The sequence below is a fragment of the Nipponia nippon genome, unplaced genomic scaffold (genome assembly GCF_047370975.1).
Source record: "Nipponia nippon isolate SJK-2023a ecotype South Korea unplaced genomic scaffold, ASM4737097v1 scaffold_16, whole genome shotgun sequence".
NCBI lineage: Eukaryota > Metazoa > Chordata > Aves > Pelecaniformes > Threskiornithidae > Nipponia > Nipponia nippon.
This window is the reverse complement of record NW_028262332.1, coordinates 2,741,896-2,755,153: the sequence shown is the minus strand read 5'-3', so window position 1 is coordinate 2,755,153 and position 13,258 is coordinate 2,741,896. Positions and strand designations below refer to the sequence as shown.

The 13,258-nt window shown below is 43.8% G+C and overlaps 1 protein-coding gene across 6 annotated transcripts in view; it reads right to left on the bottom strand.

The window, feature by feature from the left end:
* The window catches only part of CACNA1B (calcium voltage-gated channel subunit alpha1 B), a 300,789-nt gene that overhangs the window by 48,920 nt on the left and 238,611 nt on the right, over positions 1-13,258 (bottom strand). For all 6 annotated transcript variants that reach the window (XM_087752565.1, XM_087752559.1, XM_087752560.1 and 3 more), the window contains 7 exons: positions 11,056-11,152; positions 8,934-9,094; positions 7,640-7,777; positions 6,524-6,725; positions 4,913-5,077; positions 3,936-4,046; positions 3,686-3,769 (listed from right to left, as the gene is read on the bottom strand). In XM_087752565.1, the coding sequence (XP_087608691.1) occupies positions 3,686-3,769; positions 3,936-4,046; positions 4,913-5,077; positions 6,524-6,725; positions 7,640-7,777; positions 8,934-9,094; positions 11,056-11,152 (958 nt within the window). The remainder of the gene's footprint in view (positions 1-3,685; positions 3,770-3,935; positions 4,047-4,912; positions 5,078-6,523; positions 6,726-7,639; positions 7,778-8,933; positions 9,095-11,055; positions 11,153-13,258) is intronic.

The window sequence follows — 13,258 nt, the reverse complement described above, 5'->3', positions numbered from 1 at the left end:
GTGATGAGTAAAGACCTGCTCTCCTCTGATTATTCTCAGCTCTGTAATACAGTGCAGAGAGCTGCTGCACCCCCTGTCATGCACCAAGCCAGAACGTTGTGGCTTTTTGTGCGGAGCAGATGTTCATCCCGATCCTTAGCTACTACTCTCCCCTACCTGGAAAAGTAAAGGGTGGAAAACAGTTGAGCAGAGGCAGTGGGATTAAAGACTCAAGGCCATCCCCACTTTGGTCCCTGCTGTTTGCAAACAGCATGCTCACTATCACTGCATCAGGTTTTTCAGCCCTTTTCTACATTTTTTTAATTGGTTCTAAATTCCAGAATTATTTAAATGACTTTAGGTGCAACTCCAGTTGAACAAAACAGCAGGTTATATATTACAAAGATGGTTTAAAGTGTAACTCTTCCAGGTTATACATGCACCATGCCACTTTCCAGGCAGCAAAACAGTCCTGGAGTTTCCCAGGCAGCCTTGGGACACTTTGGGTTTCCCTTTATGCACTGTGGGTCAGAATAACATGTCGCAACCTATTACGGAGCCAACAAAATGGGACCAGAGCAGAGCACTGGATCCTTCTGCTTGTTTTCCACCCTACGTGCCATAACCTGTCCGCAGGACTGGAAGGAGAGGAAGGCTTACAGTGGCAGTGGAGATTCTGGTACAAGACTACCTCCACCACGTGCCACTGGATGAAGCAAATGAACTGCTCCATGAAAGACATCCTGAAAGCTCCCGTTATTTGCTGCCATTAACAATTCTGTTATGAATGTAATCTTTGGGGCACCATTGTAAACTCCCACTTGTGTAATTGAACAGTGATTCCGAGACTTGTGCATCAATGCCACCTTTAAGCAAACTAAGCTCCTGATGCCTCTTCAGCAAGCTGTGCACAATGTGTTTGAACTCAGCCCATCATCCCTGTCTGAGGCTGAGATGGATGTGTGCAGCTTAAGGAAGGGTGCATCAGTGGCTGCAAAAGCCGTTCAGTGCAGATGAGTGTGCTGCTGCAGATGGGTGCGGGCTGGAGAGAGATCAGAGAGGGGCTGTATGAAAGAAGTTTTGAAAAACAAATCTAGCAAGAAGGTGGGGGGGACCTCTGGGCACACTCTGTCTGCAAGGAAGAGCATGTGGAAAGGAGGCATGACGGCTATACAGAAATGTTGCAGAAGGGGAAGATTTAGAGAGAGCAGAGATCAAAATGAGTCTATGGATCTGAGACAGAGGACCAAGAGGTCAGGGGATGGAGTGGCACTGGGGGACGTATAGCTTTAATATTAAAGACACATTTGTGAGCAGCTTTGTTTTGGACAGACTGCCAGAGGAAGCTGTTCACCTACATTAGAAAGTCCTCTCTGAGGTTTGACTTAATGGATCTATACTTATTCAAGAACCAAAAGCCTCTCCATTACCACCTGGGAGGATAATGGAAAGGTGTATAGGTGCTTGGGAGCTTAACCCTATTGGAGTTTACTTCTTCACTATGAAGGTGGTGAGGCCCTGGAACAGGTTGCCCAGGGAAGTTATGGATGCCCCCTCCCTAGAAATGTTCAAGGCCAGGTTGGATGGGGCTTTGAGCAACCTGGTCTGGTGGAAGGTGTCTCTGCCCATGGCAGGGAGTTGGAACCAGATGATCTTTAAGGTCCCTTCCAACCCAAACCGTTCTATGATTCTGTGACTGTTTTTAGAGGTAATTTATACTACTCTTCAAAGGCATTCCCAAATTGCTGCTATCTTTGATACTGGAAACCAGAGAAATTACTACAGAGTGGAAGGGTGATGCCATCACTCCCAGGACCCTTGAGGTTACTGCATCAGTGCCTGCCAACTCACACGAGGGTATTTGGGAGCACATTTACTCTCCAGCCCAAAGACCAGGAGAGCAGTGGGGAACCTCTGCTATACACTAAACTCTCCTACCCCTAATAGTTGGCCAGCAGTGCCAAGGGACAGCTGCTGCTTCCAAAAAGCTGGGGACATGCATATGCAGCCCCAGACATGCTGTGGCTTTCTCTTAAATTCAGTGATGTATCATAGCCCAACCTGATCAGTCCATAGCCAATTCCCCAGGTGCCAGACACGCTCGCCAAGCAGGAGAGAGAGGCAATGGCCTGTAAACCGAGCAGGGACCGCTACCTGCCAAGCAAGGAATGGGCAACACTGATGGCTGCTCTCTGCCTGAAAAATAGCTGTACAAAGGAGGGTTTTAATAAGAGGCGTGTGGGCTTAGTGTTGCAAAGGAGACACCTTCCTGAAGGAGAAGATACCAATGTCAGAGAGACTACAGGTTCCCTTACCACATGCAAGTTGGCTGTGCTGCTTCCTCCCAGTAGAAGTGGCCAAAGGAAGAGTGGAAGAGAAGAGTAAGTCTTTGTTTGTGGCCGACTTGCAAATGTTTTCACAAATTTTCAGACCAAGGCAAAAGTTTGGGTGCCCGAGTCTGGCAAGGAAGCGTGTCCCATGACAGAGGAAGCGGAGGCAAACACCCAGTACCTGCCCACGGTGCAATAAATCTCCTAAGCACTCAGCAAAGGGGTAGTCAGACCTTGTGCGTTTCATCTGAGTAACTTTACCCTGGCTGTAAGCCATGCATTGAAAACAAAAGGTAATCCCGAAGTCTATGAGATAGGATTCACCAAGAGTTAAATGAACACCATTCGTGCAGGGAGTAAAAGTTTGGGGGTTTGTGTGCTTTTTTTGTACCAAGGAGGTTAGGTAATAATGTCTTTTGTTGGAAAGAGTAATATGGTCTTCACCACCAGCTGAATGTCCTGTAAAGAAGTCTGGGGACCATAGTTCTTAGCACACACAAAACATATCTATAAGAAAATCCCAGGGACTGAGAAAAGAAAATATGGTAAAGTTCAAATTCATCACATACAGATACAACATCATTAGCTAAAACATGCATTGGGAGAGGAGAGGAGCAATTTATAAATTGGATAAGATGAGGCTGTCAAGGCTTGAGTCAGACATTTGCTGCCTTTATGGAAAAATCCTCTAGAATTTAATGGCAAGTTTGCACACTTCTTGTAATCTACAGGACTCACTAGCAGGGAAAGAGCAGTCATTGTAAAGTTGTTGTTTGTTTGTTTTAATAATTGTCCTGCAAAGCTTTTGTGCACATAACAGAAATGCACCGTATTCCCCCAATCCAGACTGTGCAGGCTGATGAGTTTCTGGCTGTTTCTACGTTCCCATCACCTCTCCCCTTCTCACCCTTCTTATCGCCTTCACGTTGCCCCATGACCAAGATTGGGTAGGAGCCCCAAGGGACAGACGTGTGTGTGTGCCCTGCAAAGCACCTCACACTATAAAACAGCAGTTTTCACCAGAAGCCTTTTGATCTTTTCCCTCTATTAAATTCAACAGGATTTTTCCATTAACAGGCAAAAAGAGCTCGGGGTTAGAGTCGTTCGCTGAACGAGATTGTTTCCTGGCAGAGTGACTAGCACTGTTGTTCTCATCACAACTTTGTGTGTGAAAGTCTTTGGGGCAGACAGCCATGCTCATCTCCATGGAAAGAGCACAGCTAATGGAAACAGGCTGCCAGGTCATCCAAGGACATCATCACATGATGAGTCCTAGGGGCAGCTCTAGGGAATAGGGCTGGTAGGGAGAAGGTGCAATGTCTTGACAGGGTACAGCTTTGTTGGTAAATGAAGCAAATTGAGCAAACTGTACTTACCGCAATCTCTGTTACTAAAATATCAGTAATACTTCCCAACACTGTTACAAAATCAAAGACATTCCAGGCATCTCGGAAATAATTCTGCCAAATGAAAACACAAGGGGGATAGAAGGATCCAGGGGTTATTTTTTTTTTTTTTTTGCAGCACAGGCTTTTTTTTGTTTGTTTGTTTTTAAATGCGCATCACGAAATACAAGCATTTCATGTAGAGAGGAAACAGTTGAAAGTAAACAAGGAAGGCACATACCAGCACACCAAAGGCAATGATCTTCAGCACACATTCCATTGAAAACATGGATGTAAACACAATATTCAGGCATTTCAACATTTCTTCATATGCTTCTGGAGCATCATAGAACTAAACCAGGATGGAAGAAAGGCTGTTACTGGAAGATCGCTTACAGAATAAAACCTTCCCAGCTGACTTGCCTGACTGCAAGACTCTTGCCCATTTTAGTGCCAGATTTTGTGCTCACTTTAAGCAAGACTTGGGGCTATAATATGGTTAGTCATGCCACTCCAGAAGCACACCATTGCCTACATGCTATCTTAATGGGGTAGCTGGGATACACCCAGGATGGGGAGACTGTTGCCGGTGTACATCTCCCTGTAAGCAGAGCACGGACCAGGAGGGAGGAAGGGCATTTTCAAAACCAGAGGACAAGTGCAGAACTGTGTTTCGTTCTAGTAGACCCTAAGAATATGGTGACCCCTTGACTGTGAAGATAGTCTAAGCTAGGCAAGGAATAGAAGGGGAGATCATCCCCAGTATCCAGCCATCTGCATCTGTTTCTCTTAGGCACCATGGATCACGTCCCAGAAGCTGGACACTGCTGCAAATTTGAGTAATTTCCCTGGGATGGCTGGATGTTGAGCATCCCTAAGAAGTGACCCTGCCCTGCAGCAGGAAGCTCAGGTTGAGCTGGGAGCTCCAGACCTGCAGATCCCAGTTCCCATCCCACTGGCCATACACTGAAGGGGCTACAAGCCAAACAAGCGCTGTGCAGGGGAATCCCATTCGCAGTATCTCATCAGAACTAAACCACCTCCCTTTGGGGACTGAATGAATCCCACAAGGCCTCTAAAAATAACATCAGGCAGATGAGAAGTAGCGATTGCTCCTGCCAATCCCCCCCAGATCTCAGGTTAAGAGTACAAAGCCTTTCCAGCAAACACCACATTTGCTAGCCCAAAATTGCAAAGATTCAGTAACAGCCCACTAACCTTCATCATTAGGACAATGGTATTGAGTGCAATCATGACCATGATAAAATACTCAAAAGGAGGGGACACCACAAATTTCCACATCTTGTACTGAAAAGATTGCTTGTTCTGAGGCATGTAGCGGGTCAGTGGCTTGGCACTTATGGCGAAGTCTATGCAGGCCCTCTACAAAACAAAAATGGGATGAAAAGAATACAAAAAAAGGGCTGGCAGTCTCTGTCACTCGGGATATTGTTGGGAGAGCGAGCGGAGCATTTAGTGGAGGATAGTATTTCTAAGTGTTTCTCACACACGACACAAGCACTGACAACCCCTGTAAAATGCAGCACAGGATCTCCAAATTGTAATCACTTTTGGACACTCGGTGAAATATTAAACCCCACAACATTCCTATGGCCCTCTGCAATCCTAAGAGACAGCCTTCCATCCCAGCCCAGGTCCCAATCCCTTCCCACTTAGGGAGGGGAATTTTAAATCCACAGGCTCACTTCAGAAAACAAATCCTGTCCACCTAATAACATTTCATAAAATGTGAACTGAACTCAACCAATAAATTATCCAACAAATATTACTGGGTGAACTCTCAAAGACCCCCCTAGCTGGCTATTTCTATTCACATTATTATGAGTATAAACCTGCATTAAAAATTGGTTTCTACCCACAAGAAGTTTTAATTCTGGAACATTTTCTCATCTTGGATTTAGGTAAGAATTCAAAGTCTTAAATTAGTGCAAAAATATTTTCTGCTCAGTTGAAAAATAATGTGGGTAAAGCATCTCTAAATATTCTGCTTTATTTTGGACTTTTTGTTCATATAGACAAACAATGCACTAAATAATTGATTTAAAAGTCATCTCTTTCCATCAAAAATCAGGTCCCAGTTTCAAAATGCATGAAAAGAGATGGTTCTTTGCAGAACAGGTCACTGAGGCTGTGGGACCCCAGACGAAGGATATTGTGGATGCTAAAATTCTGCACAGTTCAGGAGGAAACTGCATACGTTCATGGAAGAAAGATACGCAGATGCCACTAACTAAAGAAGAATCACGTCCAACTCTGGAGGTTCCTGACCTGAAATGATGGTATTTGCTAGACCATTAAAGAAAAATCTTATGCATGCTTGCCCTGGGCTTACACCAAGTAGATACCCTCCCAAGGCATCTACTTTTGGTTGCTGTCAGGAGAACATCATCTCAGCCAGGCACAAAACTAGCCTGGTGAGAGGAGCATTCCTTTGGGGAGCTGTAGCAATTGTGGTTCAGTTTGATTTCTGATAACTGGCCTCTAAAAGGCCAAAGATTTCTGTCTCCTTTCACACCTACATGCTTGAGCTAACATGCAAGTCTATATTCACTTTGAAGCAGAGGTGTGGTCCATGGGGACGTGTGACAGTGCTTACTAACATGCAGCATTTGGGGGCTCTCCCTGGTTTTGTTTTTATGCAAAAGCTGAAATAGTCTGTAATTTGTTTGGTCTCTACACCACACACCCTCAGGTAACAACTGCTCTAAAGCCCCCCACGGCACAGGAGGGATGAGGAGTGGGTTTCCACCGGTATCAAGATGCTCTGAGCCCCCAGGTGCTAACTCCAGATTCAGAAGACACGGGTACCTCGTTTTTCTCGAGGCTGCACTCTGACATCACTTTATCTCCTTGCTCTTGGAAGGTGATGATGATTAATGCCACAAAGATGTTCACAAAGAAAAAAGGGAAGACAACAAAATACACCACGTAAAAGATAGACATTTCCATTCGGTAGCCAGGGCTGGGACCCTGTTCCTCGTAGGTAGCATCCACTGAGTGCTTCAGCACACTGCAATCAAGGGCAAAGAGAGAAGAAAAGTCAATGAAATCAGTGTGAAGCACCAATGACACCCTGATAGTCACTCACTGGCCTTCACTCATGTCGAGTGTTTTCCACATATGCTCAGGTCAAACTCACTCCCATCTCTATGGCTGGGAAGAAGTTTTTCCTTGAGGATATTTTTAGGGAAACCCTTGCTGTTTTCACCACTCTGCAGAACGATGGAGATTTGCTATGTACAGATCCACTTATCCCCCTGGCCAAGGGGAGAGGATACAGGTAGATCTGGCTTCTCTTCTCTGGTCAACAGGGATGAAGTAAGGGTCAGAAAAGAAAGGTGTTGATGATCTCCGAGTAGGGGAACACAGTGAGGGACTGGAGAAGGGAGACCGATGCTGTATGGTTTATTCTTTATTTTATGAAATAGCTATGAAACGTTATGAAACGTGGAGGACAGGGAAGGCCTGACACGGAGAAACCCTGACTGTAAATTGTACTCCACTTGCCCCAGCAGAAAAGTGTGCCAAAATAAAGTCATATGCTGAACAGTGAATATACTTTTGGGACTGTCATACCCAGCATACTTTCAGCATAGGTCACAATACTTTTTCCCCTCATTTTCTTACATTCCCATTATCAATTTTACATCTGAGAAAGGTGTGCAAGTCCAAAAGACTGGAGCAAGCAAGCTACTAAGTACTGAAAATTGCCTAAGCATCCCTGTGCATGCTCAGAAGAATGTTGAGAAAAATGCAGAGCCCTGCCTGCTGATTCACCCAATAGTCACACAAGGAAAGTAAAAGCTTAGCTGATAAAAGACTATTCTTATTTCACAGGTCACCTGCCATTTATGTGTCCCTCAGAGCTGTGGAAAGCTGCCATTACCTCCACGATCACTGACCCTGCCAGTCCTGCGTACTCACGTTGGCCACCCTTCGCCTGTGGAGACAGTGAAGAGCGTGAGCAGAGCCCAGAGCACATTGTCGTAGTGGAACTCGTATTTTTTCCATTCCCTGGGCTGCGCCTCCACCTCATTTTTTTCATAATCGAGGTACTGACCCCTAGGAAAAACAGAGATTCAGACCAAATGAGAGAATTAAACCAAATCAGCTATTTCATATGACTCACTGAGGAGCATCGAAAAGCCCCAGTAGCAGAGTCTGACTGTGCTATGCATTAAAGACAAATAAAAAGACAGCCCGAGGTTAGTAACAGAAGTAAAGGCCATTTTTCGAGCCATTTTGAGCCACAGGAACTGGAGCTGAGGTCTAAAAATGAAAGAAATTGTAATTAGGACATTCATCTATTAGACAAAGCTGGCAATTAACAGCATGCTGGCCCCCAAATTCTCTCACCCCACAGAAAACTCTGCTGCTTGATGGGGAAAAGTCTCTGGCTTCTACTTCAGAGCTGGATCTAACTTCTAACTGGGTCCTACTTTGAGGGGCTGAGGGACCTGGCATCTGGAGACTTGCCCTCCAACCTACATTTTTTTATAATTTCACATTTTTCTGTAATATATCTGCTTTATTGCAAAGAAGAACTGCAGTGGCAGCCTCCACGGCTGCTGCATGCATGCGGTCCCGCCAAGGACATGCCCTGCATTTGCAAGGCGGCAGGAGAGGGGTAACACGGGCAGACCTGGACAGTGCTGAGAATGTGGTTTGGGTGCCGAGAAAAAAGGCAAACGAGGAAGACGCACATTGTGGTGAGTAAAGCACCTTGACAGTCTGCTGTAAAGGACAAAGCATGACAGGGCTTTTAAGGTATTCAAATACTGTCCCCTTTTCTAGCTAATTAGGAGCTCTTTAACTGCTTACCAACTCACTTCTGACTATTTATTCATTATGTTTTTCTAATTCATATGAGCCCTAAGAATCAAGGCAGCAGGTAGAAAAAGGAGTCACACCATCCCTTCAAAAACTCTTTACCTTAAAATCACACCTAGCCCTCCCCCAGGAAAAGGAGCCTGCTCCCCTGTATCATTAAGCATTTGGGTAAGCATTTGCTAGATCAGAGCCAGGAATAATGCAGCTATTAAACAACAGAAGGGAAAATTCACCTCTAGGGTAATTGTGCTGAAGCATTGCTCTTACTTACAGAAGACTCCTCAAGCTTGGCAGATACCCGAATGATGCAGCTTTGGGACAGTCAAGGGAGCTGCTGCTGCCAGAGGAAAGTCGGGGTCCCCCCCCCAGCCTCTGCCCCTGGCCGTACCTGCAGTCCTTCTCCAGCTCCTTTGACTCATCAGTGCAGTAGAAGAACCTGCCTTTGAAGAGCTGCACAGCAATGACGGCAAAAATGAACATGAAAAGCATGTAAACTATGAGGATATTGAGGACATTCTTCAGGGAATTCACCACACAGTCAAAGACAGCCTGGGGACAGAGGAGAACAAGGTTAAGGCATTGAAAGAAAAGTGCATCTAACATATCGGCATCTAGCATCTAACTACACTTGGGAGTAATTACCCAACCTGCAACCCATGGATGGTTTCATGGACTTGCACACCAAGTGTTTGACCAAAAGTCATGCTCCAGCTGTGAGAAATAATGCCAGCTTGCTACATCTCCTACTTTCTTGGTGAGTTTGGCTGTGCCACTGAATTTTTTGGTGCTGCCTGTAAAATTTATAAAGACAATTGCAGCTCATCGAGATAAATATTAGTCCTAAGCAAATATTTCCATGGCCAACTATGAAATGAAATGAAACTTTTGTTTAATTTATTCCCAGTGGATAGGTAAAAACTCATCAAATATGTTACTTGTTGATCGTTATTTGAACTGTTTGAATAATAAGGAAAATATACCAAACACGAAACAACCAAATGTTTCAAATAATATTTTTCTAATGAACTGTAGCAGAATTAAGCGTGACTAATCTAGTCAGAATATGTCAGCAAAGAACTCCTCAAATACATTTATTATTTGGTTATTAGTCACTGATTCATCGTTACAAGTAATTTGCAGTTTAATTTTAGTCTGAGAAGTTTGTCATAATAATAGAAATTGAGCAGTCTTACTGCCCAAGCACAGGGTTTGTACAATACTGTTCCTGTTTCTCTGAATGGAAATGAATAATTCACAGAATTACACTCCTGATGCAACCCAGAAATCCTGAATTAAGACACTGGAAATATCTCTAATCACCCCATTAATCTTGCTGATTGTTGCATACAAGACCACATCCAGGAAAAAAAAAAAAAAAAAAAAAAAAGAAGCATTTTGAAGACAAACCATATGAATATGACTTCTCCTTCACATAAAGATTTCTGAATACTTCTTTAGAAGTGGTAAAATTACCCAGTAAAATCGCTTGAAAATAAGGAAGACATTCAGTAAAAAGCAAACATTCACCACCCTGCTGTAGGACTGAGCTACTGTTGACTGTTTTATGACCTAAGAGCTGTACATTTCAAATTTCTAAACAAATAAAGACCATTTTCTACATTGTTCAACATTACTCTTCCTTATCTTTTGAGGTAAATTTAATATGCATAAAAATGCATGAAATCAAAATTATTTAAGCATGAATTGTGGGTAAGGACAGAAGCAAATCTATATAACAGCTAACCCTGATTTTTATGTGTCACTATGTGAAAACAGGAATTGTCATAGTTTCACCATTGCAGTAGCACTCATTGCTTTTTCCCTATCTCTCACAGAAAAGAGCCTGCAAGCAGTAATGCCGCACGAAGATGCTCTACAATAGGTATTCAAGAGTTCCCAAAACTGAGAAATTATTAAATTTTGTAACTCCTTCCATTCTCTCAAAGCAGTCGTGAAATGGTGTTGAACAAGTAACCACAGGCCATTACTTTATTTTACTTTGTAACTTAGTATTCTAGACATGAAAGGGTACTGCTATAAAACCCTGCACTGTATGTTCTTTAACAGAAAAAATCAGCAGATTAAAAATCCTCACACAGCAATGACTTTTCTCTTTAGAAGGACTGTGGAAAATCTTGCAATATTCATGTTAAGTTCTCTAGGGAAAGTCAAACACTCCAAAATCTATTTTCTCCTATATAATTTATAAGAGCGTCACACTTATGAACTGTAATTTAATTTACTTGCATTTTTTTCTTTTCTTTTTTTAGAAGTTTGATTTTAGTGTGGATTCACAATAATTCACAATATTGCACACAATGTTTGCAAAAGAAACAAGTGTTTGACATTTGCTAAACATCTGCACAGCTATTTTTAAAAATCTGGCAAAGAGATTAATTGCAACAAAATAAAAGGAACAGAAATAACTTAGATTAAATTTAGTCCATCAGCTTCCACTCAGATCAGTTGCAAACCTCCAGAGAAGGAAAGATGTGTGGTTATTCTCTAACCTTTAGTTTTGGCAGCCGTTTAATGGTCTTCAGCGGTCTTAGGACCCGCAGAACTCGCAGTGACTTGATTGTGTTGATGTCCTTGCCTTTGGTTCCTCTGGAAGGGATAAAAGGCACAAGAACAACAAAGGGAACAGTTTGGTCCTCAGGCCACTAACTATAATACCTATAGGTACCCAAGGTGGTTTTGGTTGTGGAACTGTTAAGGTTTTTTTCTTTACAGGTTTTGGGTACCATCCTCACCATGGATGCAGACTACTAGTGAGGACTGCAGATGAACGCCCACTTCAGACATGTTAATCACCGCACAGGAGGAAGGCTGGTCCTTGCAGCATTTTGCCACACATGCTCTCCAGCCTTCGCTCACTTCCCAGCTACTCACCAAGCATCACCCAGGAACTGGTGACCTTCCTGCCCCAACTCCCCACCCAGGCAATGGTCAAAGCCAGGGCAGCAGCACACCTCAGCTGCAGCCACCAGGAGAGGAGGCTCGGTACATTCATCCCAGCCCCAGGCAGAAGTGAGAAAGTCACACTTGGCTCTCCTCCCTCCCAGGTACCTGGGTGAGACAGGAGGATGTGTCTCTGTGTGCTTCTTGCACTTCTCTGGCAGGGACATTGTGTCTAGACAAGCAGACAGCAACCAGAGGGAACTGGAGCCCTCATGGTGAGGGACAGAGCTCTCCTGGGGACCAGAGCTGCTCCATGCCCATACCCTCATCCTTGAGTCTCTCTTGGAAGACATGCTACCAAACCCACATGGGAACATGTAATATGACAGCATATTACATGCCTGGAACAGTGCTAGGACAACTTCCCACTTACGCATGCAGGTGCTGCAAGTCACATTTTGGTTTTAGTTTTTGTTAAAACTAGTGCAAGACTTGACACCATTCCTCTTGTTACCGTTAAGAGGTTTTTAGGGGAAGGACAGAGTTCCTTTCCTTGTGCACTTCCAAAATAAATAAGACACAGTTACGTCTTCTTCCAACCCAACAGCAAAACAATGACATTCCCTTTCATTTCATATGAAGTGAAAAATGGGATGAAAATCTTTAACAGTTTTACTCATGACTAGAGGTTTGGGTCTGGGACTGTATTGAAGTAACACAGGTGTGAATGAATAACATGTTGAACAGATGCTGATACACCTCTTCTATGCTCTTCCAGTTTGCTAAACATTTCTTTTCTCCAACAGGAAAGCAACAGAAATGCAAGTAACTCGAGAGACCCACAAGAGGTATATGCAGGTAGTGGACTGCAAAGCTTCCCCCACCCTGCTAGCAGTCAGCCCTATGCACTATGCTGTGTGGATAAGCACCAAGAGAAGAGGAAACCACCCATTTTTGTGGACGGCTGACCTTGCTCAGCCCTGGAAGGTGTCTTTTTTGCAATCTACCCACTTCTAAAAGACTAATAACTCAGTACTAATACTGTACTACTCAATACTAACACTGGACTGGAATCTGCAACCTAAAAACACACATTCCTGTCTCATCTCCAGTCTCTCTCCAACTGCCAGTCACTGCAGTTGTCCCGAAATGCAAAAGCGGTGAGACACAAAGATTTTTTGGAGGACCGTGGGTTGTATCCCAATGACATATACATTGAACACAAGTTGCCTTTGCACATGATCTAATAGAAGTGGAAGAGAGGAGGAATAGGACGGAGATTTACCTATCCTCTCCCTATCTCATCTTTCAGGGCTGCTTTAGGGCCATTTTAATCAGATACAGATGGATCCTGACTGCTGGCATGGCTGTAAATCCACGTGATTGAGCTAATATTCATGGAGTTACAGGACTGATTTAATGCCACAAAACAACTATTACATATTCAAAAGAAATAATTTTTGATTCTCATTAGAGACCCTTTAATCTGGTCGAGATGAAGCAAACACTGCCAACATAGCTTTTACTGGCTTTTTCTTCAGGTTTTAGTACAACTGAAGATCTGGCCCATGTTTGGCTTTGCATAATTGCTTTCAAATCACCAACTCCTAGCAATCAACGATCCTGCCACGATCACTGCAGCTATCTCCTTGCCACCATAGCCCGCAGCTGAGCCAGCCAAACTGGAACTCACCCACTCTCCAGGCAGCTTTGTCTGATCCTTAGCAATGCCCTGGCTGCAAAACAATTTGTTCAGCCTCTTAAGAAGGACAGTCAGCGGCAGGAGGGAAGCAGAAGGGGAAATAGGTTACT